This window comes from Heteronotia binoei, chromosome 8 (genome assembly GCF_032191835.1).
Source record: "Heteronotia binoei isolate CCM8104 ecotype False Entrance Well chromosome 8, APGP_CSIRO_Hbin_v1, whole genome shotgun sequence".
In the NCBI taxonomy this organism is placed as follows: domain Eukaryota; kingdom Metazoa; phylum Chordata; class Lepidosauria; order Squamata; family Gekkonidae; genus Heteronotia; species Heteronotia binoei.
The window spans coordinates 112,731,208-112,758,410 of NC_083230.1; the positions used below are offsets into that span (position 1 = coordinate 112,731,208).

General features: G+C 45.4%; 1 protein-coding gene across 4 annotated transcripts in view; it reads left to right on the plus strand.

The window, feature by feature from the left end:
* Positions 1-27,203, plus strand: part of SOX5 (SRY-box transcription factor 5) — an 871,788-nt gene that overhangs the window by 647,950 nt on the left and 196,635 nt on the right. For all 4 annotated transcript variants that reach the window (XM_060245898.1, XM_060245895.1, XM_060245896.1 and 1 more), the window contains one exon: positions 16,828-16,913. In XM_060245898.1, the coding sequence (XP_060101881.1) occupies positions 16,828-16,913 (86 nt within the window). The remainder of the gene's footprint in view (positions 1-16,827; positions 16,914-27,203) is intronic.

Below are 27,203 nucleotides of genomic sequence, written 5' to 3' on the forward strand. Positions count from 1 at the left end.
GATATAAATTAGATAGATAGATAGATAGATAGATAGATAGATAGATAGATAGATAGATAGATAGATAGATAGATAGATAGATGGATGGATGGATGATAGATAGATAGATAGATAGATAGATAGATAGATAGATAGATAGATAGATAGATAGATAGATAGATAGATAGATAGATAGATAGATAGATAGATAGATAGATAGATAGATAGATCCCTCCTTTGCCATGCACTCAGAGCCTCCAGAAGATGGATCAATGTATGTTGGCCTTTGTTCAAATGGGTGCTTGAGTGTGTGCAGCTTGATGGTGAGGCCAGGTTCTCCTTGCCTCTTCCTCAAATTTGGTTCTACACATAATAAAACATCTACATGGAATGTAGGTGGTCTTCAGCAAGGTTTTGCCCCCAGAGGCCTATGTCTTCAATACTTTTTATATGTCTACTTCATTCATACACTGCTTTTCTCCTCAACGGAGACTCAATGCTACTTACATCATTCTCTCTTCCATTTTGTCCTCACAACAACACTGTGAGGTGGGTTAGGCTGAAAGTTCATGACTAGCTGAAGTGAAGGTTACTCAGCAAGTTTCTGTGGCAGAGTAATGATTCAAACCTGGGTCTCTGAGATCCTAGGGCCGCCTGGGGCGCCATTCTGGGAGATATGGGGGTGGAGCCTGGGGAAGGGCAGAGTTTGGGGAAGGGAGGGACCTCAGTGGGGTACAGTGCCATAGATTCCATGACTCAAAGCCACCATGTCCAAGCATTAGAGTTACCAGCTCTGAGTTGGAACTTTGGGGAGATTTGGTGGTGGATCGTGGGGAAAGGTGGAGTTTGGGGAGAAGAGGGACCTCAACAGGGTACAGTGCCATAGAGTCCACCATCCATGCTGCCATTGTCTTGGGAACTGAAGAAGAAGATATTGGATTTATATCTTGTCCTCCGCTCCGAAACTCAGAGTGGCTCACAATCTTCTTTACCTTCCTCCCCCACAACAGTCACCCAGTGAGGTGGGTGGGGCTGAGAGGGCTCTCACAGCAGCTGCCCTACCAAAGGGAAAGAGGAAGAGGACATTCAGCAAGATTTCAGACAAGACACTTGAGCTGTCAGTAGATGTCTGTGAGGAGAACGGTCTGCTTTGCAGACCAGCCAGAAGAAGAAGACGAGAACGACACTGGATTTATATCCCGCCCTCCACTCAAGAGTCTCAGAGCGGCTCACAATCTTCTTTATCTTCCTCCCCCACAACAGACACCCTGTGAGGTGGGTGGGGCTGAGAGAGCTCTCCCAGAAGCTGCCCTTTCAAGGACAAACTCTGCCAGAGCTATGGCTGAACCAAGGCCATCCCAGCAGCTGCCAGTGGAGGAGTGGGGAATCAAACTCGGTTCCCCCAGATAAGAGTCCGCACAAGGACAACCTCTACCAGAGCTCTGGCTGACCCAAGGCCATCCCAGCAGCTGCAAGTGGAGGAGTGGGGAATCAAACTCGGTTCTCCCAGATAAGAGTCCGCACACTTCACCACTACACCAAACAGGCACTGAATGTCTGGAGATTGGCTGTAGTGCTACAAAATCTCTAGATCCCGCCTGTCGACTGGTAACCATCAGGGAAGGAGGTGTGACTGTGTTGTTTCAGTTTTTGTTTTTCATATACATAAACATAATCTGAAAGTGTTCTGTTCAAGAAGTTTAAGGGCATTAAACCCCCCCCCCCCAAACAAACGGATTGGATTCCATTGAAGAGGCATGCCTATCTCCTTGCCACAAGCAGACGTCGTTTGAAATGCCTCTCCTGTTTCCCCTTCCCAAATCTTAACACTGTTACAGGGGAAAGAAGTCCCCCCTCCCTCTAGAACAGCCTGTTCTCCATTTAATGAAGAGGCTTAATTTGCCCTTTTCTTTTTGTGAGTAACTCCCAAACAACAGGGAAGTCCCATTAATCTCAACGGGAGTTCCGTGCATAGATCACGGGTAGCATATGCCACTCAATTTATGGGCTAAGCGAAAGCATAGGAATCTTTACTGCAGTGGAAGGTTGAAAAGTGTCCCTGGTTAATCCTCGAGGACTTCGCTTTCAAAGGATTCTCTCAGTATGTGTCTGTGTGTGTATGTGATGGGAGGGGGGCAATTTTATTTCAGCTTTATATAGAACCTTTGTGTATTCCTGTCACCGACGGTTATTGAAAAAAGTGGACTCAGGGTGTGGGGGAGGGACTTGAGATGTCTTCATTTCAACAAATAGATTTATCTTCATCCTGGATTTCATAAAAACTGGTTTCATTCATTTCCGCTTATCTAACTCTTCTGACATCAGTTTCCTATCGAGCTAACTGAAGCCCTCTTGTTCTGTCTCCGGTTCCTCTGTTCGGCTTTATTATGTTTGCATCAGTGTATCATTGACTCCGCTCATGAATTCTGCAATTGTTTTTCGTTTGTGTGTGTGCATGAGCGAGCGAGCGCTCTGTGCGCTGAAGGAGCCATTGAATTCGTTTTCTAAGGCAAAAACGAACTAAGCTGGCGAAAAGTCCGTTCCGATGCGCTGATCTTCGAGGTTGAATGTTTTCTCGTTGAACTTCATAAATATCATAGGGAAGGAGTCGTAGGTGCTTCCTTTTGGTAAACAGAAAATGTGAAAAGATCACGGGGGTGGGGAGAGACATATGGGAATAATGCAAACTACAGCCCCACTCTCCAGTTTGAATTTGAGGCAAAAAACTACCGTTTTCAATGGGTCAATAATTCCCCCCTTGAACAAACAAAGATAGCGAATATTCTGCTTGGGGCTATTCTTCCCCTTCTCTGCTGCTTTCCCTTCTCTTGACTCCCCCCCCCCTTTCTCTTGACTTCCTCTTCTTCCTCCTTAGCCACATGAGTTAGTTTGGCCAATCAGAGATCACCACAGAATGACACTGCCAATGACCATCATATCTGGCATACTGAGAGCAAGTGAAGGCAATGGCAAGTGAGGGCACAGTTGTTTATTAAGTGAGCATCTTTCCAAGGAGTGCCAGGAAAGGGAAGCAGTTTTTCAGCATTACCAAAAAAAGAGGTGCCGCACAAGATGATGAAGTGTTTTATAAAGGGTGCTCACATTGCTTACAGACAAGCAGGGGTGGAATTCTAGCAGGAGCTCCTTTGCATATTAAGCCACACACGCCTGATGTAGGCAATCCTCCAAGAACTTACAGGGCTCTTAGTACAGGGCCGACTGTAAGCTCTTGGAGAATTGGCTACATCAGGGGGTGGGCCTAATATGCAAAGGAGTTCCTGCTACAAAAAAAGCCCTGCAAATGACCACTGTGAACCACTCTTCCTTTCCTTACCCTACAGTGGGAAAACCCTGGGCTTCTTCAACCCCATGCTGTAGCTGTTATCTCCATTATGAAGATATCTATTGACGTATCCATTCCCTTCCTCAAAGGAGGGCCTAATGATTCACACCGCAGAACATGTAACTTAAAGCCATGCTGAATATCGGCCTGGCTATATTTGCAGGCCTGGAAAAGGTCAAGAATCCATCCCATTAAACATATCTGGCAGATTCAGTTAATCTCATGTGTAACACAGTGTGACATTCTGCGTATACATGCGTTTGTTGTTCAGCTGCAAGTTGTCTTTCAATCGCAGGGCAGCTGTGGGGTGCATCACATCCCTCGGGTTCATGTGACATCGCACGTTTTTGTCAGCTCGGACATGAAAAACAAGCTAGTACCATTACGAATGGCACGTCAGGGCGAGACAACCGTTCCTGGCCCAACTTTCCTAGGCACAGGGCGGTTTTTTTTGTAGCAGGAGCTCCTTTGCATATTAGGCCACACCCCCTGATGTAGCCAATCCTCCAAGAGCTTACAGGGCTTTTAATACAGGGACTGCTTTTGAGCTCCAGGAGGATTGGTTACATCAGGGGTGTGTGGCCTAATATGCAAAGGAGCTCCTGCTACGAAAAAAAGCCCTGCCTAGGCATATGGCCATCAGAGGGAGCCTCAGATTTTTGCTGTGTGAATGGCGCTCCTTCTCCTCCCCTGAAGCTCTGATACCCCAAACTAGTCTGAGCTTGTCAGAGCTTGGAAGATAAATGGGGGCAGCCCTGGTTAGTACTTGGATGGGAGACCCCCAAGTAAGACCTGAGTTGCTATACAGAGGAAGGCAATATAAAGAGGGAGAATCACGGAGAGAGAGCAAACAAACAAACCAAAATACCGTGACCTAATAACGAAAGCACTAAATGCCAATTGTAACAAATTTGTCAGAATTTTAAATACAGTGACATTAACACATTTCATGTATACATCTGTTTCACGGGGTAGGTTATTCTTATCAAAATCTCTACAACGTCTAAGCACCCGTAAACTTTCATACGAAAATCAGTTCCATCAATAAAGTGCTTAGCGCAGGAAAGTGCTTGTATATTAAAGTGTCATAGCCAATGTTCTCTCTAAGCTGCAGTCTTGTGAGCAAAAATCCTACTTTGTGAGCTACTGGCATGAAAGTTAAGAGCTACTGATGGAAAAGTTGTGAGCTTCTGCATAAATTATTGTGCTCTGGGGTCAATTTTCCCGAGCTAAGACAAAAATGTGTGAGCTGGAAGCGAAAAATCTGTGAGCTAGCTCACACTAACTTAGCTTAGAGGGAACAGTGGTCATAGCTTAATTTGAAAGTCCATTTCCAGAAGACTCCACAAGGTCCACCTCCGACGGAGCCCGCAGCCGGCTGATGTTGGCCACGCTGTTTCAAATCTCTTTGTCAGAGGGGAGTCTGAAGTCCTTCCAAAATTTTCACTGCACAAGATTAATCCATGTTACAACATGCATGATGGTCACAGAACAAAAATTCAACTTAGCAGCCATGTTTTACAGCCAACTCACCACCAAAAGAGTATTCAGAAACTCATACAAGCACAAGCAGTTCCTTCCAAGGGCGTATTACCGCAGCGGATCTAGCACTCCATACCAGTACCCAAATTACAAACACCTGCTAAGAAATCTAAAAGGGACTAGGAAATCACCACACTGTCTCAATATTAATAATCATTTGCAAAAAACATTTACAAAAACCATTTACAAAAAACAAGAGAAGTCAATACAATTATTTAGCCCCTTTGGCGCTAGCATTTGTAAACGAAAAATCCAGAACGTTTCCTCATGTAACAAGCATTGTTTGGCATAATCATTATGACGTCCTGTGTATTTATATAGTACAATAAACTGCATCTCATCTACGTGATGATTGGCTTCTAAAGAATGAATTGTAAGAGGGGCTTGTATAAGGTACTTTTAAAAAGGTAAAGGCAGTCCCCTGTGCAAGCACCAGTCGTTTCCGACGGGTGATATTGCCTTCACAACGTTTTCACGGCAGACTTTTTACGGGGTGGTTTGCCCTTGCCTTCCCCAGTCATCTACACTTTCCCCCTAGCAAGCTGGGTACTCATTTTACCGACCTCGGAAGGATGGAAGGCTGAGTCAACCTGAGCCGCTACCTGAAACTTTTAGGGTTGTTCTAAATGACTTACATGTTCTCGACAATGACTGTATTAATAAACTGACTGACTGAAGAGGGGCTTCAAGATTTTTCATTTTAATTCATGACCGGTGTTCAGCCGCCCGAGTTCGGATAGGACGGGTTGTGTTTCCCACATAGATTTTTCCACAGCCACACAAAATGGCGTACACAACAAAAGAGTTGCAATTACTAAAATGAGATATTTTAATTTGTAGTCCACTTCCTGGAGGTGAAAAAATCTTTGTTTGCAAAGCTAATGCCTCGAAATCCCCATGAGGTGAAATGTCATGGGGTCACCACCAATGCTCCCTCTAAGCTGTGCAGTCTTGTGAGCAAAAATTCTACTTTGTGAGCTACCGGCATTAAAGCTGTGAGCGAGCAATTTGACTACTGCATAAGCTAGTTTGCTCTGAAGCCATCCTTCCTGAGCTAAGACAAAAATGTGTGAGCCAGAGGCTAAAAAACTGTGAGCTAGCTCACACTAACTCAGCTTAGAGGGATCACTGGTCGCCACAAGTCAGTTGCGACTCAATAGCACACTTTACCTTATGGAGCTCCTCCCCACATTTTGGTGGATCCCGTGATGGTTTATTTGGCAACAAGAGGTGGGATCCAAACGAGAACCAGTATCAGTGTTGTGGTTAAGAGTGGCGGACTCTAATCTAGAGAACCAGGTTTGATTCCCAACTCCTTCACATGAAGCCAGCTGGGTGACCTTGGACCTTTCACAGCTCTCTTAGAGCTCTCTCAGCCCCATCTACTCACAGGGTGTCCGTTGTGGGGAGAGGAAGGGAAGGCGATTCTAAGCTGCTCTGAGAGAAGGACGAGGTATAAATCATCATCCTCCTCCTCTTTTTCTTTTTCTTCTTCTTCTCGTTAGGGTGTGGCATTTTTGTGGAATTTTATGGAAAATCATACAAGAAGCTGCCCTCTCTTTCACAAATAGTTTGGCTGGAGATGGGCTTAAAAACCCCCGTGAACTTCTTGTCAACATGCAGATCCATTGCTGCATCAAGAGAGTGTTAAAACGTAAGGAAGGGTGAGGCAGTAGAAGTTATATAGTCAAGACTTTTCTTTAAAAAAAAAAAAAAAGCTTTTTGACAGAGTTCCACATAAAAGGCTCCTGAGCAAATTTAACAGTCATGAGACAAGAGAATGGGTCCTCTGGGGAGAGTCATAACTTGTTAAATAACAGGATGCAGAGAGCAGAAGTAAACAGACAGTTCCTCCAGCTCATGGTAAAACCAGCTTCTACCGTAGAGTTTTTGCCCAAACACCAGAGCGTCCCCATGTCGCTGTCGACATGGTGTCATCACTTCCGTTGAACACTGGATGTGACATCACTGCATTGCTGATGATGACAGATACCCAGGCTTCAGTTTGTTGGTGACCTAGGCCTCAGTTTATTCTTCTACGCCCTGCCAGTTACTTGGCAACCCTGTCTTCACACAATGCACGCAATGTACAGAAGTCACTGCCATAGGATGTAATGATGACTGAGAGGCTTTAAAAGGAGATTAGACAAATTCAAGGAATACAGGTCCTTTTTCCCAGCCTTCTGGACTGGGCTGGATTAAGACATGCTGAGGCCTTAAACTATGCTGAGAAGCCTTGCACATCCAAAAAGAAACAGTAATTCGAAATTTCAATAATGTTTTGGTGTTTCGAGGACCCTCATAATCTGAGGATCTAAAATTCAGCTTACTTACTTTATGTGTAAATCCAGGTTTGCCAACCTCCAGAAGGGGCCTAGACATCACCCAGAATTACAACTGCTCTCCAAACCACAGAGATCAATTCCCTTGGAGAAAAAGGCTACACTGCAGGAGGCCATATATAGCACTGTACCCTGCTGAGTTCTTTCCACTCCCCAATCCCTGCCCTCTGGCCACCACATTTAAAAGGCCCGCACACCTTCCAAATGCCTTCCCTCCATTGGAAATAATGAAGGATAGGGGCACCTTCTTTTGGGACTCATAGAATTGGAACCCCTGGTCCAATCTTTTTGAAACTTGGCGGGTATTTTGGGGAGAGGTGATGGATGCTATGTTGCAAATTTGGTGCCTCTTTCTCAAAACATACGGATCAATTCTCCATTATACCCTATGGAAATCGGTCTGCATAGGGAAGAATGGCGTGCCCAGCAGACATTTCCCTCCCCACCCCTGGTTTCTGATGACCCTGAAGCGGGAGGGAGGGCCTCCAAACCGGGGGATCCCCTGCCCCCACCTGGGAATTGGCAACCCTAGTTTCATCACTTCCTGTTATTCAATCAGAAATGATCCCATGATGTCACTCCTCTCCTTCCCTTTGCATTTATCCTACAGCTGTACTAAGCAGCAGAAGAGGAATCAGAGATGGGGTGGGAGACCTGTCCGTCCCCCCAAAGCTTTAAACTTTGTTCTAGCCACATCCCCTTCAGGGCACGAGGACAGCACAATGTACTAAAAAGTACTCATATTATGTGTGTTTGTCACATATTGGCTCTCAGAGGATGGCGACATTTAAAAACTAAATTTACCCCCCACAAAAAAAGGACAAACACAGTTATTGACGAAATATCTAATTACTCTTTAAACTTGGCAGAAATGGGTCCGAGAGTGGACGAGCCAACGGTAATAAAATTGAAATACATTGAATTTAGCATTTGTTGGGGTTTTTTTTCCTGAACAATATCGCCTCCATCCAATAAAAAAAAAATTATGAAACTCTCAGTTAATTGGTTTCTCATACGGGACAATAAAATTAATGTTTAGGATTTAAATACCATAAACTTCCCCAGGCGCATTTGCTGATGTATCTCTGTTTTTTAGTCCATCACATGTTTCACTGTTTAATGGGGTATCATGCGGGCTGTATTCTAATGCCTCTCTCGCATAAGGTCCAGAACCATGGCTCTAAGAGGCTGCCGGCTAATTTCAGATCTAAGCATTATCAGCTGACGGCCAGGTTGTTAACAATTGCCAAACCATAAGCGGGAGAGGAAAAGCCAAATAAGACATCTACTGATTACAAAATCTGTAGTTGCCCAAAATATCAAAGCTAACTGAAACCAAGAGAGTTGTCCGGATATACTCATAGGGGTAGAAGTTTTTGCAATATTGAGAGGAGGAGGAGAAGGCATCAGATTTGTATCCTGCCCTTCACTCTGAATCTCAGAGTCACGGATTGACTCATAGTTTCCTTTACCTTCCACTCCCACAACAGACACCTTGTGAAGTAGGTGGGGCTGAGAGAGCTCTCACAGAAGCTGCTCTTTATGACAGAACTATGACTGACCCAAGAATCAATTTTCTGTACAGACAGGGCTTTTTTTTGAGCAGGAAAGCACAGGAACTCAGTTCTGGCTGGCTTGGCGTCAGGGGCGTGGCCTAATATGTAAATGAGATCTGGGCTTTTTCTACAAGAAAGCCCTGTGTGAGACAATGGTGACATCACGGGGTGTGACCTAATATGCAAATGAGTTCCTGCTGGGCTTTTTCTGAAAAAAAAGCCCTGTCTACTGATATCCAACGACACAGAGTTAAAACAACAGCTACGACCGATTAAGCTGCAGAGTCCTTTCCCTGTCTATGGAATGTATGAATTCAGCCTACCATCCTCAAGCGAAGGGTTCATGTTACCTTTGTTGGCTAAGCAGTTGGGTTGGGTGCACAGGAAAGAATATGGTGTGTGAGATGATAAGCAAATGCCACCTGTATTCGGTGTGCGATAGCCCACTACCACGTGCAAATCACACATCAACGGGTGGTTATGCATGTATTTATTATATTTTATGTTATCAAATTTATATCTCGCCCTCCCCTTACAGGCTCAGGGAGGCTCACAGCAGTTAAAAACAAACATAAAATTTTAAAACAAGATATACAATAAAATCGTTTTCATACATTTTACAGTCATTGAGTCCAAGATGCACATTAATAGTCTGATTAGTCCAGTGTTTCTGGTTTCAGTTCTTTCAGTTCAGTGAGATTGCCAGTGCTGTGGAATAATAGCCACCTCCCCTTAACCACTGAAAGCAAGTTTAAACAATTCGGTCTTACAGGCCATATGGAACTGTGGCAGGGCTCTGATGTTTTCAGGGAGGGCATTCCACAGAGCGGGGGCTATTACTGAGAACGCTTTGGCTCTCGTGATGGATAATCGAGCTTCTTTCACTCCAGGGATCTTAAGGAGATTTTGGGACCCCAAATGTAGTGTTCTCTGAGAAAGGCAGTCCCGAAGATAGACAGGTCCCAGACCATATAGGGCTTTTTCCAGCACCTTGAAACGAATCCGGAACACCACAGGCAGCCAATGTAATGTTGCCAGCAATGAGAACAAAAATTCACCCCATAGAGTTTTGGGTGAATGCTAGAGTGTCCCCAAGTGCAATGGCATCACTTGCCATGCTGAAAGTGACATCATGGCAACCAGGGGTGGAATTCTAGCAGGAGCTCCTTTGCATATTAGGCCACACACCCCTGATGTAGCCAATCCTCCAGGAGCTTAGAAGGCTCTTTTTGTACAGGTAGCTCCATTAACAACCTGGCTGACGCGTTTTGCACCAGCTGCAGCCTTCGAATTTGAATCAGGGGCAGCCCCATGTAGAGGGCATTGCAGTAGTCTATTCCCAAGGTGTATGAGCCTATCTTACCACATAGAAAAACTGAGATAGGTTCAGGTAAGTAGCCATTCTGGTCTGAAGCGACTGGGAAAAATCTGAGTCCAATGGCACCTTTAACACCAAAGTTTTATTCAAGGTATAAGTTTTTGCATGCATGCACACTTCTTCAGAATCTGGAAAAGTGTATATGCACACAAAAGCTTATACCTTGAATAAAACTTTGTTGGTCTTCAAGGGATCACTAGACTCTGACTCAAACTTTTTACATAAGATCTGAATCATCGGTTTGTTTTTTTTAATGCCAGCAGCTTGTCGAATCCATTTAAAGCAGTGTGCTCTTCCTGCATCTTTTAGTGTGCTTTCTTCACAAAGACCTTGGACTGACAAATAGCTGATGATGCAACATGCGATCGGGTTGAGGTCAAAAACAATGCTTTCCCTCCATTAGCTAGGTAAAAAAACCAAGGCAGAATCTTGAAGGAAAGCGTATTATGTGCCCATTTGATCAAATGTACCATGATCTCGCATTGTGCCTTCCTAATGAGTCTGTGGCATTCTAAGAACTCGTTTCCACAGATTTTGCTGGGCAAATAATTTCTGTTAGCACATCACTGGGCTACGCACAAATGTTCCAATGATCTTTATTAATGGAGTGGAAAGTTTATTAAACATTTTCTTTGTCATTTGGAGAGTGCAGGGATTCAAATAAGGGACAGGACATCTCCAATAACTGCAAACGCCCGCCTTTTTAGAATTTGTTTCATGATTTTCTGTGGAGAAAGTTGCAATGGAGATCAGAGATGCCATTTTGGATTGGAGGAAACGAGTGGGGGAGGAAGGAGGTGCATCAGCAAGATCCAAAGGCAGGCTTTTTTTGTTATGGTTGCCAGCCTTCAGGGGCTAGCTGTAGGTCTCTAGGAATAACAATGGGCCTCCAGGCAACAGAGATCAGTTAACCTGGAGAAAATGGCTGCTTCGTACGGTGGACTCTATGGCATTGGGAAAAGTGCCGAAGAGGGCAACTAGAATGATTAAAGGGTCGGAACGCTTTCCCTATGATGAACAGTTAAAATGCTTGGGGCTCTTTAGCTTGGAGAAACGTCAGCTGAGGGGTGACATGATAGAGGTTTACAAGATTATGCACGGGATAGAGAAGGTAGAGAAAGAAGTACTTTTCTCCCTTTCTCACAATACGAGAACTCGTGGGCACGCCATGAAATTGTTGAACAATAGGGTTAGAATGGATAAAAGGAAGTACTTCTTCACCCAAAGGGTGATTGACACATGGAATTCACTGCCACAGGAGGTGGTGGCAGCTACAAACATAGACAGCTTCAAGAGGGGATTGGATAAATTTATGGAGTAGAGGTCCATCAGGGGCTATTAGCCATAGCGTATTGTTGGGACTCTCTGTCTGGGGCAGTGATGCTCTGTATTCTTGGTGCTGGGGGGGGGGCACAGTGGGAGGGCTTCTAGTGTTCTGGCCTCACTGACGGACCTCCTGATGGCGCCTGGTTTTTTTGGCCACTGTGTGACACAGTGTGTTGAACTGGATGGGCCATTGGCCTGATCCAACATGGCTTCTCTTATGATACCCCATTGAAGTCCCTCCCCTCCCCAAACCTCACCCTCCTCAGACTCCACCCCCCAAATCTCAAGGTATTTCCCAACCTAGAGCCAGCAGCCCTATTTTTTGTTATCTTCAAAATGAAATTACAAAAGACTATATATCTTGAAGGGATAAGTTATGCTTATTTTCTTTTTCTTTTTTTATATACCTTGTAAAAAACTCTAGCCTTGTTGCCAACACAGGGCAAGTCCTTTTTTGAACTTTAGTGATTTGTCAAAAACACCAAAAATCCAGACTGTGGAAAAATTAACGAAATGTACTCACAATTTTAAACTGTAGAAAAGTCACTTCCTATATTATTGTAAACCCTGAAGTTCAATAATGTCAACAAACGTACTTAATAAGTACAATTTAGAGTGCTGAAGTGCATAAGCCAAGTTGAATTCAGAATTTGTTCAAAAAAATTTCAATGTCATGGAAAGACTTCATGAAGTTTCCAAGTATCATTAAGTAAGTAAAGTAAAGTAAATTTATTTTTATATCCCGCCCTCCCCCGCCATAGGCGGGCTCAGGGCGGCTCACAGACATGGAATACCATGATTTAAAAATACAATCTAGACAAAACAAATTTAAATACAAATCAATTACATAGGTTAATTAAAATAAATAAAACAGTTGTTATGGATTAAAATTAGGTTAATGTGCTATAGTTCACAATCATACATAAGATGGCTAGGTGGCTACAGGTCAGTTTAGCCGGGTTCTGTCTTAAAAGCAAGCTGAAAGAGAATGGTTTTGCAAGCCCTGCAGAACTGGCTCAGGTCCCGCAGGGCTCGCACCGTCTCTGGAAGTTGATTCCACCATCGAGGGGCCATTGCTGAAAAGGCTTGCTCCCTGGTTGTCTTCAGTCTAGCCTCTCTTGGCCCAGGGATTTTTAAAAGGTTTTAACATTATCTCGCCACTCAACCTGGCTGGTTAAAGTGCTAGTCCCGGTCTCGTCATAAAGAGAGAGCCAGTTTGGTGTAGTGGTAAAGTGCGTGGACTCTTATCTGGGAGAACCGGGTTTCATTCCCCACTCCTCTACCTGCACATACTGGAATGGCCTTGGATTAGCCATAGCTATCGCTGAAAGTTGTCCTTGAAAGGGCAGCTGCTGTGAGAGCCCTCTCAGCCCAACACACCTCACAGAGTGTCTATTGTGGGGGGAGAAGATATAGGAAATTGTGAGCCACTCTGAGACTCTGATTCAGAGAGAAGGTGGGGTATAAATCTGCAGTCTTCTTCAGACGTCTTCGTTGTAATAAAGAATGTTACAATGCTTGTAGAATTTGTTCTTTGTAGTTTCCAAAGGCTGATTTCAGCTTCGTTCGTTTCCAAAAAGTAAGTCTCTCATAATCTCAATATGGATCTCAGATAGCCTCAGACGGAAACGCCAACCTGTGATACCGTTTCTATATAGTCTCTTTATCAAAGGGGCTTCTCACCCACACCACATGCCAATGGACCACTCTCACCAGTTCAAATGATTTGTGCCTATTGTGATTATCCAGGCCAGAGTTAGGATGGTGGGAGGACATCTTTTTGTCAGTGTCACAGTGTCACTTCCAGCACAATACAAAAGTAATGTCAACCTATTGGGGGGGAAACCCTAGGATTTACCCAAAACTCTATGGTTTAGCCATAGAGTTTTGGGTGAATGCTAGAGCATCCCTAAATGCAATGGCATCACTTCCCATGCTGGAAGTGACATCATGGCAACACGGAAAAGGTAAGTGTCCCTTGCCAGAGGTCTGTTTAACTTGTTTGTATTAAGAGTTACCATGTAAAGCCCAGTGAACTGACTGGAGATGTAATTGCTTCTGTGGAATAATACTGAGAGCCAGTCTGGTGTACTGGTTAAGTGTGCAGACTCTTATCTCGGAGAACCGGTTTTAATTCCCCACTCCTCCATTGCAGCTGCTGGAATGGCCTTGGGTTAGCCATAGCTATCGCAGGAGTTGTCCTTGAAAGGGCAGCTACTGTAAGAGCTCTCTCAGCCCCACCTACCTCACAGGGTGTCTGTTGTGGGGGGAGAAGATATAGGAGATCGTGAGCCGCTCTGAGTCTCTGATTCAAAGAGAAGTGCGGGGTATACATCTGCAGTCTTCTTCTTCTGTGTGGCTTGCAATTAACATGGCTGCGATCACACACTAAATAATTCACTTTCAATCCATTTTCAGTGCACTTTCCAACTGGATTTTACGGTTTGAACTGGCAAAATCCAGTTGGAAAGTGCCTTGAAAGTGGGTTGAAAGTGCATTATTTAGAGTGTGACTGCAGCCCATGAGAAGCAAATCCAGGGTCTGCAACAGGCAGGGGGGATTCATGGAAATTAGTTCGTCCTTTCTGTTAGCACAAAATATAGTCAGGATCCAGCTCTTCGTTTCTGAAGTGAAACAGATGATTGTTCCATTAAATTTATTTTTGAATTTCAAACGCAACCACATGCATGCATGAATTTCAAACACAACCACAGGCATCCACTTCCCTCCCTCAGAAGCAAGATTTTCCCTCAGTTTCTATTTGCCTTTCCGACTGAGCAGTCCTAGTGGTCTATTTTCTGCTTTCCTGAAGAACTCTGGCTGTCCCATCCTGTCTCAATATGATATTTTACTGCTGTCTCAGCCCAGGAATCGGAAGGAAGGGTCGGGTTCACCCTTTAACTTAATCCACTGAAAATGGAACTTGAAACATTTAGAAGTTACAAAATTAACATAGAGGAAGAAGATTGGGTAAAATCAGGGATTAAAATTTCTGAAGCAACTCATCCTGCTGTACTATTAACTAAATATTATAACTGGTTTTTATTGTGATTCTATTGTGATTTTTATTGCTACCTATATGTATGTACTCTGCTCTGAGCCCCTACGGGGGAATGGGCGGAATATAAATAAACTAATAATAATAATATACGTCAGGGGTGGCCAAACTTGCTTAACGTAAGAGCCACATAGAATAAATGTCAGATCCTTGAGAGAAGGAAGGAAGACAAATTGATGGGCAGGGAGAGGTGGAAAGAAAGCAACTTTAAGCTAGTGGATCTCCTGGGATTACAACTGATCTCCAGGTGTCCAAGAAATTTTTCTCCCTGGAGAAAACGACTGCCTCATCCCTTCCCCAAATCCCTGCTCTTCACCCCCAAATCGCCAGGTTTTTCCCAACCCAGAGCTGGCAACCAAACCTCTTAATGACGTAGAGTGAGTTCTCCTGTGTAATTAGTGTAGGCTTCAGCTACGGGTGAATGTTTGCGGTGATTCCCATGCAAACACAACTTCTTGTATATAAGATTGCAAGCTCTTTGGAGCCTGCTTTGGCCCCACTCCAAAAGTGATAACAATCATTAAGATTGTAAGCTCTCTGGACTCCAGGTTAAAGGTCCCTTTTCAAAGTGATACCAAGACTATTTATCCATATATTTATCCATTCGTCTTGGACCTGAATAATAATAATAATAATAATAATAATAATAATAATAATAATAATAATAATAATAATATTTTATTTATACCCCGCCCTCCCCACCGAGGTAGGCTCAGGGCGGGAAGATTTGAAAGATTTGAAACTGTGCACTTTGGATCAACCCACTGTCCATATATTTGGAATTTGTTTTTGGAATTTGTATATCCATATACCAGTTTGGTGTAGCGGTTAAGTGTGTGAGTTAAGAGAGCCAGTTTGGCGTAGTGGTTAAGTGCACGGACTCTTAGCTGGGAGAACCGGGTTTGATTCCCAACTCCTCCACTTGCACCTGCTGGAATGGCCTTAGGTCAGCCATAGCTCTTGTAGGAGTCGTCCGTGAAAGAGCAGCTTCTGTGAGAGCTCTCTCAGCCCCACCTACCTCATAGGGTGTCTGTTGGGGCGGGGGGGGGGGAAGGTAGAGGAGATTGTGACTGCTCTGAGACTCTTGAGATTCAGAGTATAGGGCGGATATAAATCCAATATCAATATCATCATCATATATTTGGAATGTATACTCAGAATTAGTGTTTTGTTGTATATGACTGGCAACCACTAAATTACACATATTGTTGTGTTGTTGTGCCTGGAGCAGTGTATTTTTTATTTGGAATACCCAGTTGGGAACAGGGGATTCCCCAGTTTGGAGGCCTTCCCCCGCTTCAGGGTTATCAGAAAGTGGGCGGGGGGCGGGGAAGGAAAATGTCTGCTAGGCACTCTGTTATATCCTACGGAGACCAATTCCCATAGGGTATAATGGAGAATTGATCTGTGGTTATCTGGGGCGGGGGGGAGGGTTGCTTTTTGAGATAGAGGCACCAAATTTCTTTGAGATAGAACACAGCATCCGGTGCCTCTCCTCAAAGCACCCCCAAGTTTCAAAAAGATTGGACCAGAGCCCCAAACGAAGCCTATACTTCATTATTCCTAATGGAGGGAAAGCATTTAAAAGGCATGCAGTCCCGTTAAATGTGATGGCCATTACTCCCTTTGGAGTTCAATCACACTTGTCCCACCCATGCTTCTGGCTCCACGCCCAAAGTCTCCTGGCTCCACCCCAAAGTCTCCTGGCTCCACCCCCAAAGTCCCCAGATATTTCTTGAATCGGACCTGGCAACCCTACAACTGTAAATGGAGAGGTGGACTCAGGGAGCAATCTGAGGTCTGAGAATCAGCAGGGTGTCTGTGATATGTTAGAAGGCTTAGGTCTCAGTGCCCCTTATTTCCCTCATGGCAAGTTCCGTTGAGTTAAATTCCCACTCTGGACAAGGCCGTCAACACGTTCCCCCCCTCTCTCGTGATCTTATCAAGGTTGTACTTGTTTTCCTTGCCTTTCTTTCCCTCCTTCATGTTTTTTTTTGGGGGGGGGGAAGCTCAGCTCCCCTATGATCAATGTGCACTTCCCCCCTCCTCCCCCCTCCCATTTCCCTAAATACATCATGAAAAAGGATGAGGTTTCCGCCTTAATTGCTTGTGCCTTTTATCCACATTCCTCTCGCAGCCAGAATTGTGAAGAGTGTTAGTAAAAAGGCTTCACAATAGAGCTTTTCATTAGGCCTCAGCAAGGCACACAAAAGAAGGCTTTTGGAAAGAGTGAATGCAGGAGTTTAATTTGCAGGTGGAGAGTAGATAAAAGGTGCTGACGCCTCTATTATTCTCTTACTTAGGTGACCCTTACCCCGTTCAGCTGATCCCGACAACCATGGCAGCTGCTGCCGCGGCAACCCCCGGCTTAGGCCCACTCCAACTGCAGGTAAGTCTGGGTACAATGCCGGGAGAGGTGAAAGGTTAAATAAATATGGAAAACAGTTTTCTCTCCCCCGTTTCGAACCCAACCGAATTCACAATGCGCTTTTCTCTTCTACCCCCCCCCTCTTTTATGTTTTTTTAACAAAACAAAATTTTGGCACATACACCCCCCTTTCATTTACAAATCTACATCTGGAGATGCTTTCTTTTCACCTGGAAGAAGGGGGATTTTGAAAACGTTGCTCCCACCGCAGTGTTAATTGTGGTGCTTTTTGGCTTAGCAGGCAAAAAAAGACGATGATAATAATAACAGGATGCAAGTGTGTCCTTCTCTCCCCCTCTTCCTCCCCGCCCCGCCCCCCCGATCTGATAGTTCCAAGTCTTATAGCAACTGTAATGCAACGGCAAAGCAGGCAGAATAGCACAAATGGATTGCCTCCTTCTCGGGATATGAGAACACAGAGCCATCCAACGAAACCGAGAGGCGATCAGTTAAAGAGGAATGAAAGGCTCATGTTCCTTTGCAGGACGTAAATGGAACCTGTGTGTGGGGATGGTCATGGCTTTGGAAAATACTGGACAAAACCTCATGTCACTTTTATTTATTTCATATCATTTACTTAATTTGTATCCCGCCTTTCTCCCCAGCGGGGACCCAAAACAGCTTACACTGTTCTCTCAATTTTTTCTTCACTACAGCCATGTGAGGTAGGTCACGCTATGAGAGTATGAACAGTTTTAGGTCACCCAGCAAGCTTCCATGGCAGGAGTGGGGAATTCAAACTCCAGTCTTCCAGATACTAGTCCACAGTTCTAACCTCTACACCATGCTGGCCCTCTTTGGTATAGTGGTTAAGTGTGCAGACTCTTATCTGGGAGAACCGGGTTTGATTCCCCACTCCTCCACTTGCATCTGCCGGAATGGCCTTGGGTCAGCCATAGCTTTTGTAGGAGTTGTCCTTGAAAGGGCAGCTTCTGTGAGAGCTCTCTCAACCCCACCCACCTCACAGGGTGTCTGTTGTGGGGGAAGAAGATAAAGGAGATTGTAAGCTGCTCTGAGACTCTGATTCAGAGAGAAGGGCGGGGTATAAATCTGCAGTCTTCTTCTTCTTTGACTTGATGGCCACAATGAATGTGTGTTCTTAATTTTCAAAAGTTGACTATAAATAGGGCTGCCAACTGATCTCCAGAGGACAGAGGTCAGATCCTCTGGAGAAAACGGTTGTTCTGAGCGTGGGCCCTATGGCATTATACCTCACAGAGGTCCCCTCACCTCCTCAAATCCTCCCTTCCCCAGACTCCGCCCCCAAATCTCCTGGAATTTGCCATCTTCTGCCTAGCAACCCACGTTTTCCCTGGTAGTCCCCCATCCAAGTACAGACCCTGCTCAGCTCCCAAGCTCTGATGAGCTTCAGGCGGCTTGACATGCTCAAACCACGCTTTCTCCATTTGTCTGAACTTGCTGGTAGCCTTTTAGCATTTGTGTGCCGATTCTGGTACACGGGGCAAAAGTCCTGCCCATCTAAGAGGAGGGATGACCGAGTCATAAGCAAGAAAGTTTGAGCATTCCGGCCTCGCTGTGATCCGCGTGTGACATAACATCAGCATAATAAGCAGCTCTTAATGGGCAGGAGAGAAGACGGGAGACAATTAAGATGGGGCTCTTTTGCAGTTCAGTCAGCTGAGCGCCAGAGAAAGCTCTGTCAGTGTGTAAGCTGGCAGAGGTTAACATATTCGCCCCTTTTGTGCTTTTATGTGAAAAGCTACACTGTGGTTTCGCCTCTGATTGTATGGGATACAAATACCCTGGGCAGTAGGAGAGTCATGGGAGTGACTTTTTTTTTTTTTAAAGAGCACTGTCTATGCCTATCTTCCTTACACATTGGTTATTGGTAAATTTTCTCTGGTTTCATGAGTCATTTTCTGGTCCATGCTCCAATGGACCATTTCTTGGACTTCCACACATCTCCCCCACAGAAGAGAGGAAAAGGGAGGTGCCTGGCAGAGCTGTGATGAAATCAGGACATCTGCAGGGCCTTGTTTCTATGGTCACTCTAAATGAAAACAAAGCCTCCTGTTCTTAGGGTTGCCAGCCTCCAGGTAGCACCTGGAAATCTGCTGCTGTTGCAGCTTTTTCTCCAGGTGACCAAGATCAGTGCCCCTGGAGAAAATGGCTGATTTGGAGGGCAGACTCTATCCCTCACTCTAGCATGGGAAGTTTGCTGAGTGGGTTTGGACCAGTCACTCACTCTTGGCCTAATCTACTTCACAGAGTTACTGTGAGGAGAAAAATTGGGAGGAGGACAATGTAAGCCACTTTGAAGAATAAAGTGGCCCCTAATAATAGCGTGTTCACTCTATGGTATATCCAGTAGGCAGAGAGGGGTGGTAGGGGAGATGTATCAGCTAACTACACATGGACTTCCCACAAGCGGCGTTCAGTCAGCTTCAGAGGTTCTTACAAGTCTTTGATAACCATCTGTGTGTTGGAACCCCAAGAAGGTGGAACAGATCTCATGTCTGAATCCATTCAGCGCATGCCTTTGTGTCTCCTCTCCATGGTCACTTGGAACCATCAGAAGAACATCCTTTTCCCTCTCTAATTTCCCCGCTTTCATCCTTTCCAAAGCCTTGTTACACTGGCAGCGCTTTATTTCGTGTGAGACGGGGACGAAAAAGAGAAATGACAAAGTGCTCTCTTGTGTGCCGGGGTTGACATATCCTCTTCCCGCCGAAAGACCCCTGCCAACCCCTCTTTGAGAGGACATGTGTTTTGAAGGCCTTCCTCTTCTCCTTCTCTCTGGGAGTCCCCCCCCCCCACTGTGATGTCCTACCTGTCACAGACAGCGCTAATTGGTTGCCCTCGCCAGTGCTGCCCGCTGAGGGGTTAATAACTGGATGAGCAGAGGTAACCGTCCTTCCCTGGAGCAGTGGTTACTCTGAGCTGGATGTAACTTGCTGCAGTAGAGAGATTGGCATAAATACCCTCGCACATTTGAACTTCTTTTTAGTTGGCTAAAGGGGCAGGAAAGTCTCTGCTATCTTTCTGTGCGCTTCTCAAGCTAGTCCCCTTCATTGTCCTAAGTCCCCGAGGGCATTTTCTTTTGCCTTGTCTCATGTGGGCAGGGGCGACGCACATTTAAGTAGAGAAGCCTCAAAACATGAACAAGAATATCTATTTGAGTGGAGAGATTCCTGCTTGGGCAAAGGAATTCCGAAAAAGGCCACAGGATTTTTCTGTGGATTTGCATAAGAACATAAGAGAAGCCATCAATCAATCAATCAATCAACATTTTATTTATATCCCGCTCTCCCCGCCGAAGCAGGCTCAGGGCGGCTAACAACATCAAATACAATAGATTATACAATAAGTATTTAAAAACAGTATCTAGTTTTAAAACAATCTAATTTAAAATTTTAAAATTAACATTCTGGTGCCATGTTGGATCAGGCCAATGGCCCATCCAGTCCAACACTCTGTGTCACACACTGGCCAAAAAAAATGCCAAGTGCCATCAGGAGTGGGGCTAGAAGCCCTTCCACTTTGCCCCCCACCCCTCCAAGAATGCAGAGCATCGTATGTCATAAAGGAGTACCCGAGAGTCACAAAACACATTAATGGAAGGTATTGTGTGTAGGTTTCTTCTGTTTCAGCTGTTGGAAGTCCAAGGCTGGTGAAACATCCTCCACAACAGGGGCAAAGGTGAGAAGATCTGGGACTAGTGTCTGCATAGAGAAGTCCGTCTAAATTTTTTTTTAAAATATGGATGGATTGGGAGGTTGCTGTCCAGGTTTTTATCTGGAGTCTGAGAGAAGGCAAATTATATTTCCTATTGTTTTCCAAATCTCTGTGCTTGAAAAGTGACAAACAAGTCTCACTTGTGTCTTCCTATAGTGGCCTAATGACAATGGGATGATAGGAAATAGAAATGCCAGCCAAACCTGTCACATCCCAGTAAGCCAGCCAGGTAGCTGTCTTGGGCACCATCTGACCACAGGGGCAGGCCGCACTGACCTGTTGAGCCAGCCTCAGCACCCGGCACTCTCACCTGCTCAGATCTGTGCAGACTTGGGCAGGCAAGAGTGGTCGGATGGTGATGCATGCTTACCTGTGGGGACAGTTTGGGGACGGCAGCCTGGGGTGCCAAAAACCCTGGCGCTGGCTCTGATGCCAGCCTCCAGGTGGGATCTACGGATCCCCGGAATTCCAGCTCATCTCCAAACTACAGAGTTCTGTTCCCTTGGAGAAAATGGCTGCTTTGGAAGGTGGACTCTATGGGATTGCACTCCACTGAGGTCTCTGTTCTTCTCAGGCTCCACCCTCAAATCTCCAGGAGTTTCTCAACCTAGATCTGGCAACCCTCCTCCCCCTATTCCTTGCCGGTGGCCAGGGGGCACCTGGGAACCCGAATATTTATTTATTTATTTATTTATTTATTTATTTATTTATTTAATCAGATTTATATCCCGCCCTCCCCTGTCAGGCTCAGGGCAGCTAACAACAAGTAAAAACAACATACAATATTAAAAACAAAATATACAAAAAATCATTTCCATTTTATAGTCATTAAAAGTCCAAGTTGTATTCTGGCTTTACACATTCATCACACCGAACCACAATTAAACTCTGAATAATCTGATTTTCTGAATTTGTGCCATTCCATTCACTGGTCGGTTAAGGTGCATCAATGTCAGTTTAAAAATTGGTTTATAGTCTTAAATTAATCTTAAATGTGGTTTTTGTGTGACATATGAATGCAGACATCTTGGTTTTTTTCTGGCTTGTTCCCTAGCAATGCCCTCACAGTAATGCAGTCTGGGATACCAGCTGGGTCTCTACAGGAGGGAAAGCAAAGGTGGCAAAACCAATATTTATGAAACAAATCAGTGTTTAAATGGTTGACTGTGAGCCAAACCCCGGTTTCACAAATTAGCCATGGTCCAAATAAACCAGGGTTTTATGCAGGGACCAATGTTCCCTCTAAGCTGCAGAGTCTTGCGAGCAAAAATTCTACTTTGTGAGGTACTGACATTAAAGTTGTGAGCTACTGGCATTAACATTGTGAACTACTTCATAAATTAGTGTGCTCTGGGGTCATTTTTCCTGTGCTAAGACAAAAATGTGTGAGCTGGAGGCTAAAAAATCTGTGAGTTAGCTCACGTTAACTCAGCTTAGAGGGAACACTGGCAGGGACTCATTTGCATATTAGGCCACACACCCCTGAAATCACCATTGTGTCACACAGGGCTTTTTTATAGAAAAAAGCTCAGCAGGAACTCATTTACATATTAGGCCACACCCCCGACACCAAGCCAGACAGAACGGCATTCCTGTGCATTTCTGCTCAAAAACAGCCTTGGTGTTATATTATGTCTGAACTGAGCCTCTAGATGCAGGGGGTCAGAGTTTGCCAGGTCCAGGTTTGGGGTTTCCTGAGAGGCATCAGGATATAGTCCCATAAAGTCCATAAAGGGGAAGGGGAGAAAGATGAGAGACATATGAAGCTGCCTTCTACTGAATCAGACCCTCAGTCCATCAAAGTCAGTATTGTCTGCTCAGACTGCCAGCGGCTCTCTAGGGTCTCAAGCTGAGTTTTTTCATGCCTGCTTGCCTGGGCCCTTTTTAGTTGGAGATGCCAGGGATTGAACCTGGGACCTTCTGCTTCCCAAGCAGATGCTCTACCACTGAGCCACCTTCCCTTCCTTAGGAAACAACCCATGGTTAATCGAGTTTAAATTTAGTGTCAGCATTCGACTACACTGCAGCCAGGAAATGGATACATTTTCATGTAATGATATACAGCTGGAGCCTTATGGTTCGCTCTGGACATCAGTCTACAGGCTGCAAGAAATTTAGTATTCCCCCCTCCCTCCCCCTTTGCATGTTTATTTTTGACATTCATTAGACAACTGAGCTTTGAATTTTCAGCCCCTGGGCCCCCACCCATCTTTGTTTTCCTTTTTTCCCTGCCGCTGTACCTGCTCTCTGTAAATGTCTTAATTTGTGGAGGGGGCGAACGGTTAATGCACACTTTAATTGCTATATTAGAAAACAGCCGTGGTCCGCTTACGTTTGATGGCACGGGGGGGGGGGGGGCGGGGAACCGAAGCAAAACCGGGTTTCCACTCCGCGAACAAACATCTGGGCAAAATAAAGGGGGAAACAGCAGCGAAGTACTCCAACAGCCGCACTTCCGATTAGCATTGCTGAAAGATGGCAAGCGTCCACCCCCCATTAGCTCACTAGATTCCTTTAATATTAATAGGCGCATTTCTTGATGGACACGATGAATGCCCAAGATGATAATGGCGATGAGTTAATAAGGCAGCACGGGACGGATTTCTCCCATTGGCTATCTCCTCCAATTGGTCTCCGGCGTATAATATTAACCTAGCCTGGGCACCACGCTCCCCATTTATTGCAGATGCTATATTTAGGTGCGTTGGCTGCAAAGAGACTCGCCACCTGTTCTGCCCAAGGGGGTAGCCAAAATGCCCATTTTGTAAGGGGCTGCTGGGGAGCAAGGGCCAGTTCCCCAGCTGTAGGGAATAGATGTAGCTCCGTTGGTGCTAATGGACCAATGCCCATCGACAGCTGAGGATTTAGACCTAGCCACAGTGAAACAATTCTACCGGCATGTTCCATTTCTGGGTGGGTGGGTGGGTGAGTGGGCGGTGTTAAATAATGCACTATTAATGTCAATCGCTGTTTTCACCTCTTGCCGCCACACCTGCAACTGTGGGTTCCTGCTCATGTAGGGTCAAGGTGTTCCCATTAGATGAGATGTAGACATGTACAGTGTTATGCACAGTTTGAAAGAGGGGCCTGCGTTGTAGAATTCTGGCCACATTTCTGTCAGCCTGTGATCGTTGGCTGTCTATTATTATTATAAACAGGAGCCTAAATACAAGTTGGGGAATCGGGAGGTGGTGTGCCTCTCAATATTACAAATGGAGCGAATACTTTTGGCTCCATCCCCTAACCATCTGTTCGAAACCGCCATAAATTCACCAAAGTTACTGGAGGAAACTGCCCTTCCTTACCACTGATGGCTTGTGTATTTTTAAAATGGCTTCCAGGGCATAATTATGATGGGCTTCCATGTGGAGGTTGCCAGAGCCTTCACATGGGGCCTGAAGATCTCCTGGAATTACAACCAACCTCCATGTCAGTTTCCTTGGAGAAAATGGCTGCTTTTTGAGGGTGGAATCCTTGGCCATCCTTAAAATGGCTGCTTTTTGAGGGTGGGGTTTCCTGGAATTACAACTGACCTCCCTGTCAGTTTCCCTGGAGAAAACAGCTGCTTTTTGAGAGTGGACTCCTTGGCCATCCTTAAAATGGCTGCTTTTTGAGGGTGGGCTCTCCTGGAATTACAACTGACCTCCCTGTCAGTTTCCTTGGAGACAATGGCTGCTTTTTGATAGTGGACTCCTTGGCCATCCTTAAAATGGCTGCTTTTTGAGGGTGGACTCCTTGGCCATCCTTAAAATGGCTGCTTTTTGAGGGTGGGCTTTCCTGGAATTACAACTGACCTCCCTGTCAGTTTCCCTGGAGAAAACGGATGCTTTTTGAGAGTGGACTCCTTGGCCATCCTTAAAATGGCTGCTTTTTGAGGGTGGACTCCATGGCATTTTACCCCACTAAGATCCCTCCCCATCCAAACCACACTGTCCCCAGATTCTATCCTCAACTCTCCAGGAGCTTCCCAGCTTGAAACTGGAAGACCTCTTCCATGTCTGACTCCATGGATTGCAGAGGATGTACACATCTGTTCCTACGGCTTGTTGCTGTCTAGGGTTTACCAGAGCTTTTATGGATGAAGTACCTCCTCCTATTGAAAATGGGGAACTTTTGTCTGAGGGAACCCTAAAGAGATTAACTCCATCCAAACATTTATTTTAAACACTGGAAATCCAGTTCTTTTCCCCACCCCCAATCTTCTATTTAAAAATCTTGAAAGTGTCCTTAGTCTACAGAGTACAATCTTTTTTACATCGGAGAGTATTTGTGTGTGTGTGTGTGTGTGTGTGTGTGCATGTGTGAATCTGGAAATCATGGCTGACTTCTGGCAACCCCTAGTGCAGGGCTGTCAAACATGCAGCCCAGGAACCTAGAGGGCTCCTATCAGGCCCCTGTGCAACTGGCTGCCATCTGTTTCCTTCTCCCTCTCTCCTGCTTCCTTCTGCATCACAGCTTGCTTTGCCAGGTTTGCTCAATAGCACAGCAGCTAAAGAGCAAAGCCTCTATTTTCTGTATTGGCTGAAGGTGGGGAGGGATAGCTTGCTTTCCCAGGCTCTCTCAGTCGCACAGCTCTAAGTTTTTTTTAAATAATAATTAATTGTGTTTGTTTGTGTCCTTTATAAAGTTTATAACTCTGCTACCTAATCTTAAATAGGCACACACACGGCCCGGCCCGACGTGGCCCAGCCCGACAAGGTCTCATTAATGTCAGATCCGGCCTTCATGAGTTTGACATCCCTGCTTTAGTGGGACCTGGTCATTTTTCAGATAGATGGTTTGCTTGCCTGCCTCTGTGTCCCAGCCTTGGTGTTCCTTGGAGGTCTCCCATCCAAGTACTTATCAGAGTTGGCCCTGCTTAGCTTCTGAAATCTGATGCGATCGGACTTGTCTGGGCTATCCAGGTCAGGACCATAGAGTACAACCTTGATTTAATAATAATAATAATAATAATAATCTTTTATTTATACCCCGGCCTCCCCGCCTGGGCAGGCTCAGGGCGGCTAACAAGACATGGTAAAACCATGATACAAATAAAACAGAATACAATAATTCATAATTTAAACAGTAAAACCAATAAAACAGTATAACATTATAGTACAATCAAAATATGCGCAAGCAAAATGTGTGCAAGATGGCTCGGTGTTATTGATGTTATCAGGAGTTCCGTCTTAAAAAGCTATTGGAAGAGGGCGGTTTTGCAGGCCCTACGGAACTGGTTAAGATCCCGTAGGGCCCGCGCCTCCTCCGGCAGTTGATTCCACCATTGGGGGGCCTTTGTAGAGAACGCCTGTTCTCTGGTAGTTTTTAATTTGGTTTCTTTTGGCCCAGGGATTTCTAAAAGATTTTTTGCGCTTGATCGCAGTGCTCTCTGGGGAACATATGGAGAGAGGCGGTCCCTAAGATAGACAGGTCCTCGACCATATAGGGCTTTAAAGGTAATAACCAGCACCTTGTAATGAACCCAGTAAACAATTGGCAGCTAGTGCAACTCTCGCAACCCAGACTGCACATGTTCCCACCGAGGCAGTCCCAATAGCAGCCTGGCTGCTGCATTTTGCACTAGCTGCAGTTTCCGGGTTCGGTACAGGGGCAGCCCCATATAGAGGGCATTACAGTAGTCTAACCTCGAGGTGACCGTAGCGTGGATCACTGTTGCAGGGTCGCCGCGCTCCAGGAAGGGGGCTAACTGCCTCGCCTGTCTAAGATGAAAAAAGGTGGACTTGGCAGTAGCTGTTATCTGGGCCTCCATTGTCAAGGAAGGCTCCAGTAGAACTCCCAAGTTCTTAACTCTGCACACTGCTACCAGTTGCTCCCCATCAAAAACTGGGAGGGAGACCCCGTTCCCTAAACCGCCGCGACCCAGGCAAACGACCTCTGTCTTCGCTGGATTGAATTTCAGCCCACTCAGCTTAATCCAGTCTGCCACGGCTTGCAATGCCCAGTTCAGATTTTCCGGGGCATTTGAGTCTAGTCGCACCTTAATCTTGGTCTTCTACTGCAGGTAAACATGGCTACCCACCTGAAACTATCTCCATAGACCACAGTCTTGTTTTCAGCTACGACCTAACAGTACTTCCCTCTTAAGGCAAAATGTTGGATGGCCTTTAACTTAGATGGTTTTTGAACACCTCTTACTTTGAAAACCCTACAGGGCTGTGACTTGGCAGCAAAAAAGCATGGTAGCTTAATGGAACCTCTGTGTAGAGAGACAATACACCTCTGACTATCAAACCCTGGGGACAAACAGCAAAGGAGGGCTAGTGCATCCATCTACTGTGAGAGATGGCCGTTGGACTTGGGTTTCTCTGTCCCCAAACCTGAGATTCCATCAGTCAAGAGAACCACCTGGCTGGATCCAGGATTGCCAGCCTCCAGGTGGGGCCTGGAAATCTCCCAGAATTATGACTGATCTCCAGACTAAAGAGATCTGTTTCTCTAGAGCAGGGGTAGCCAAACTCAAGAGCTGCACAGAATAAACATCAGATGCCTGAGAGCCACAAGACATGAATGCCCGATGTTTGAGAGCCGCAAGGCAGGAAGGAAGGAAGGAAA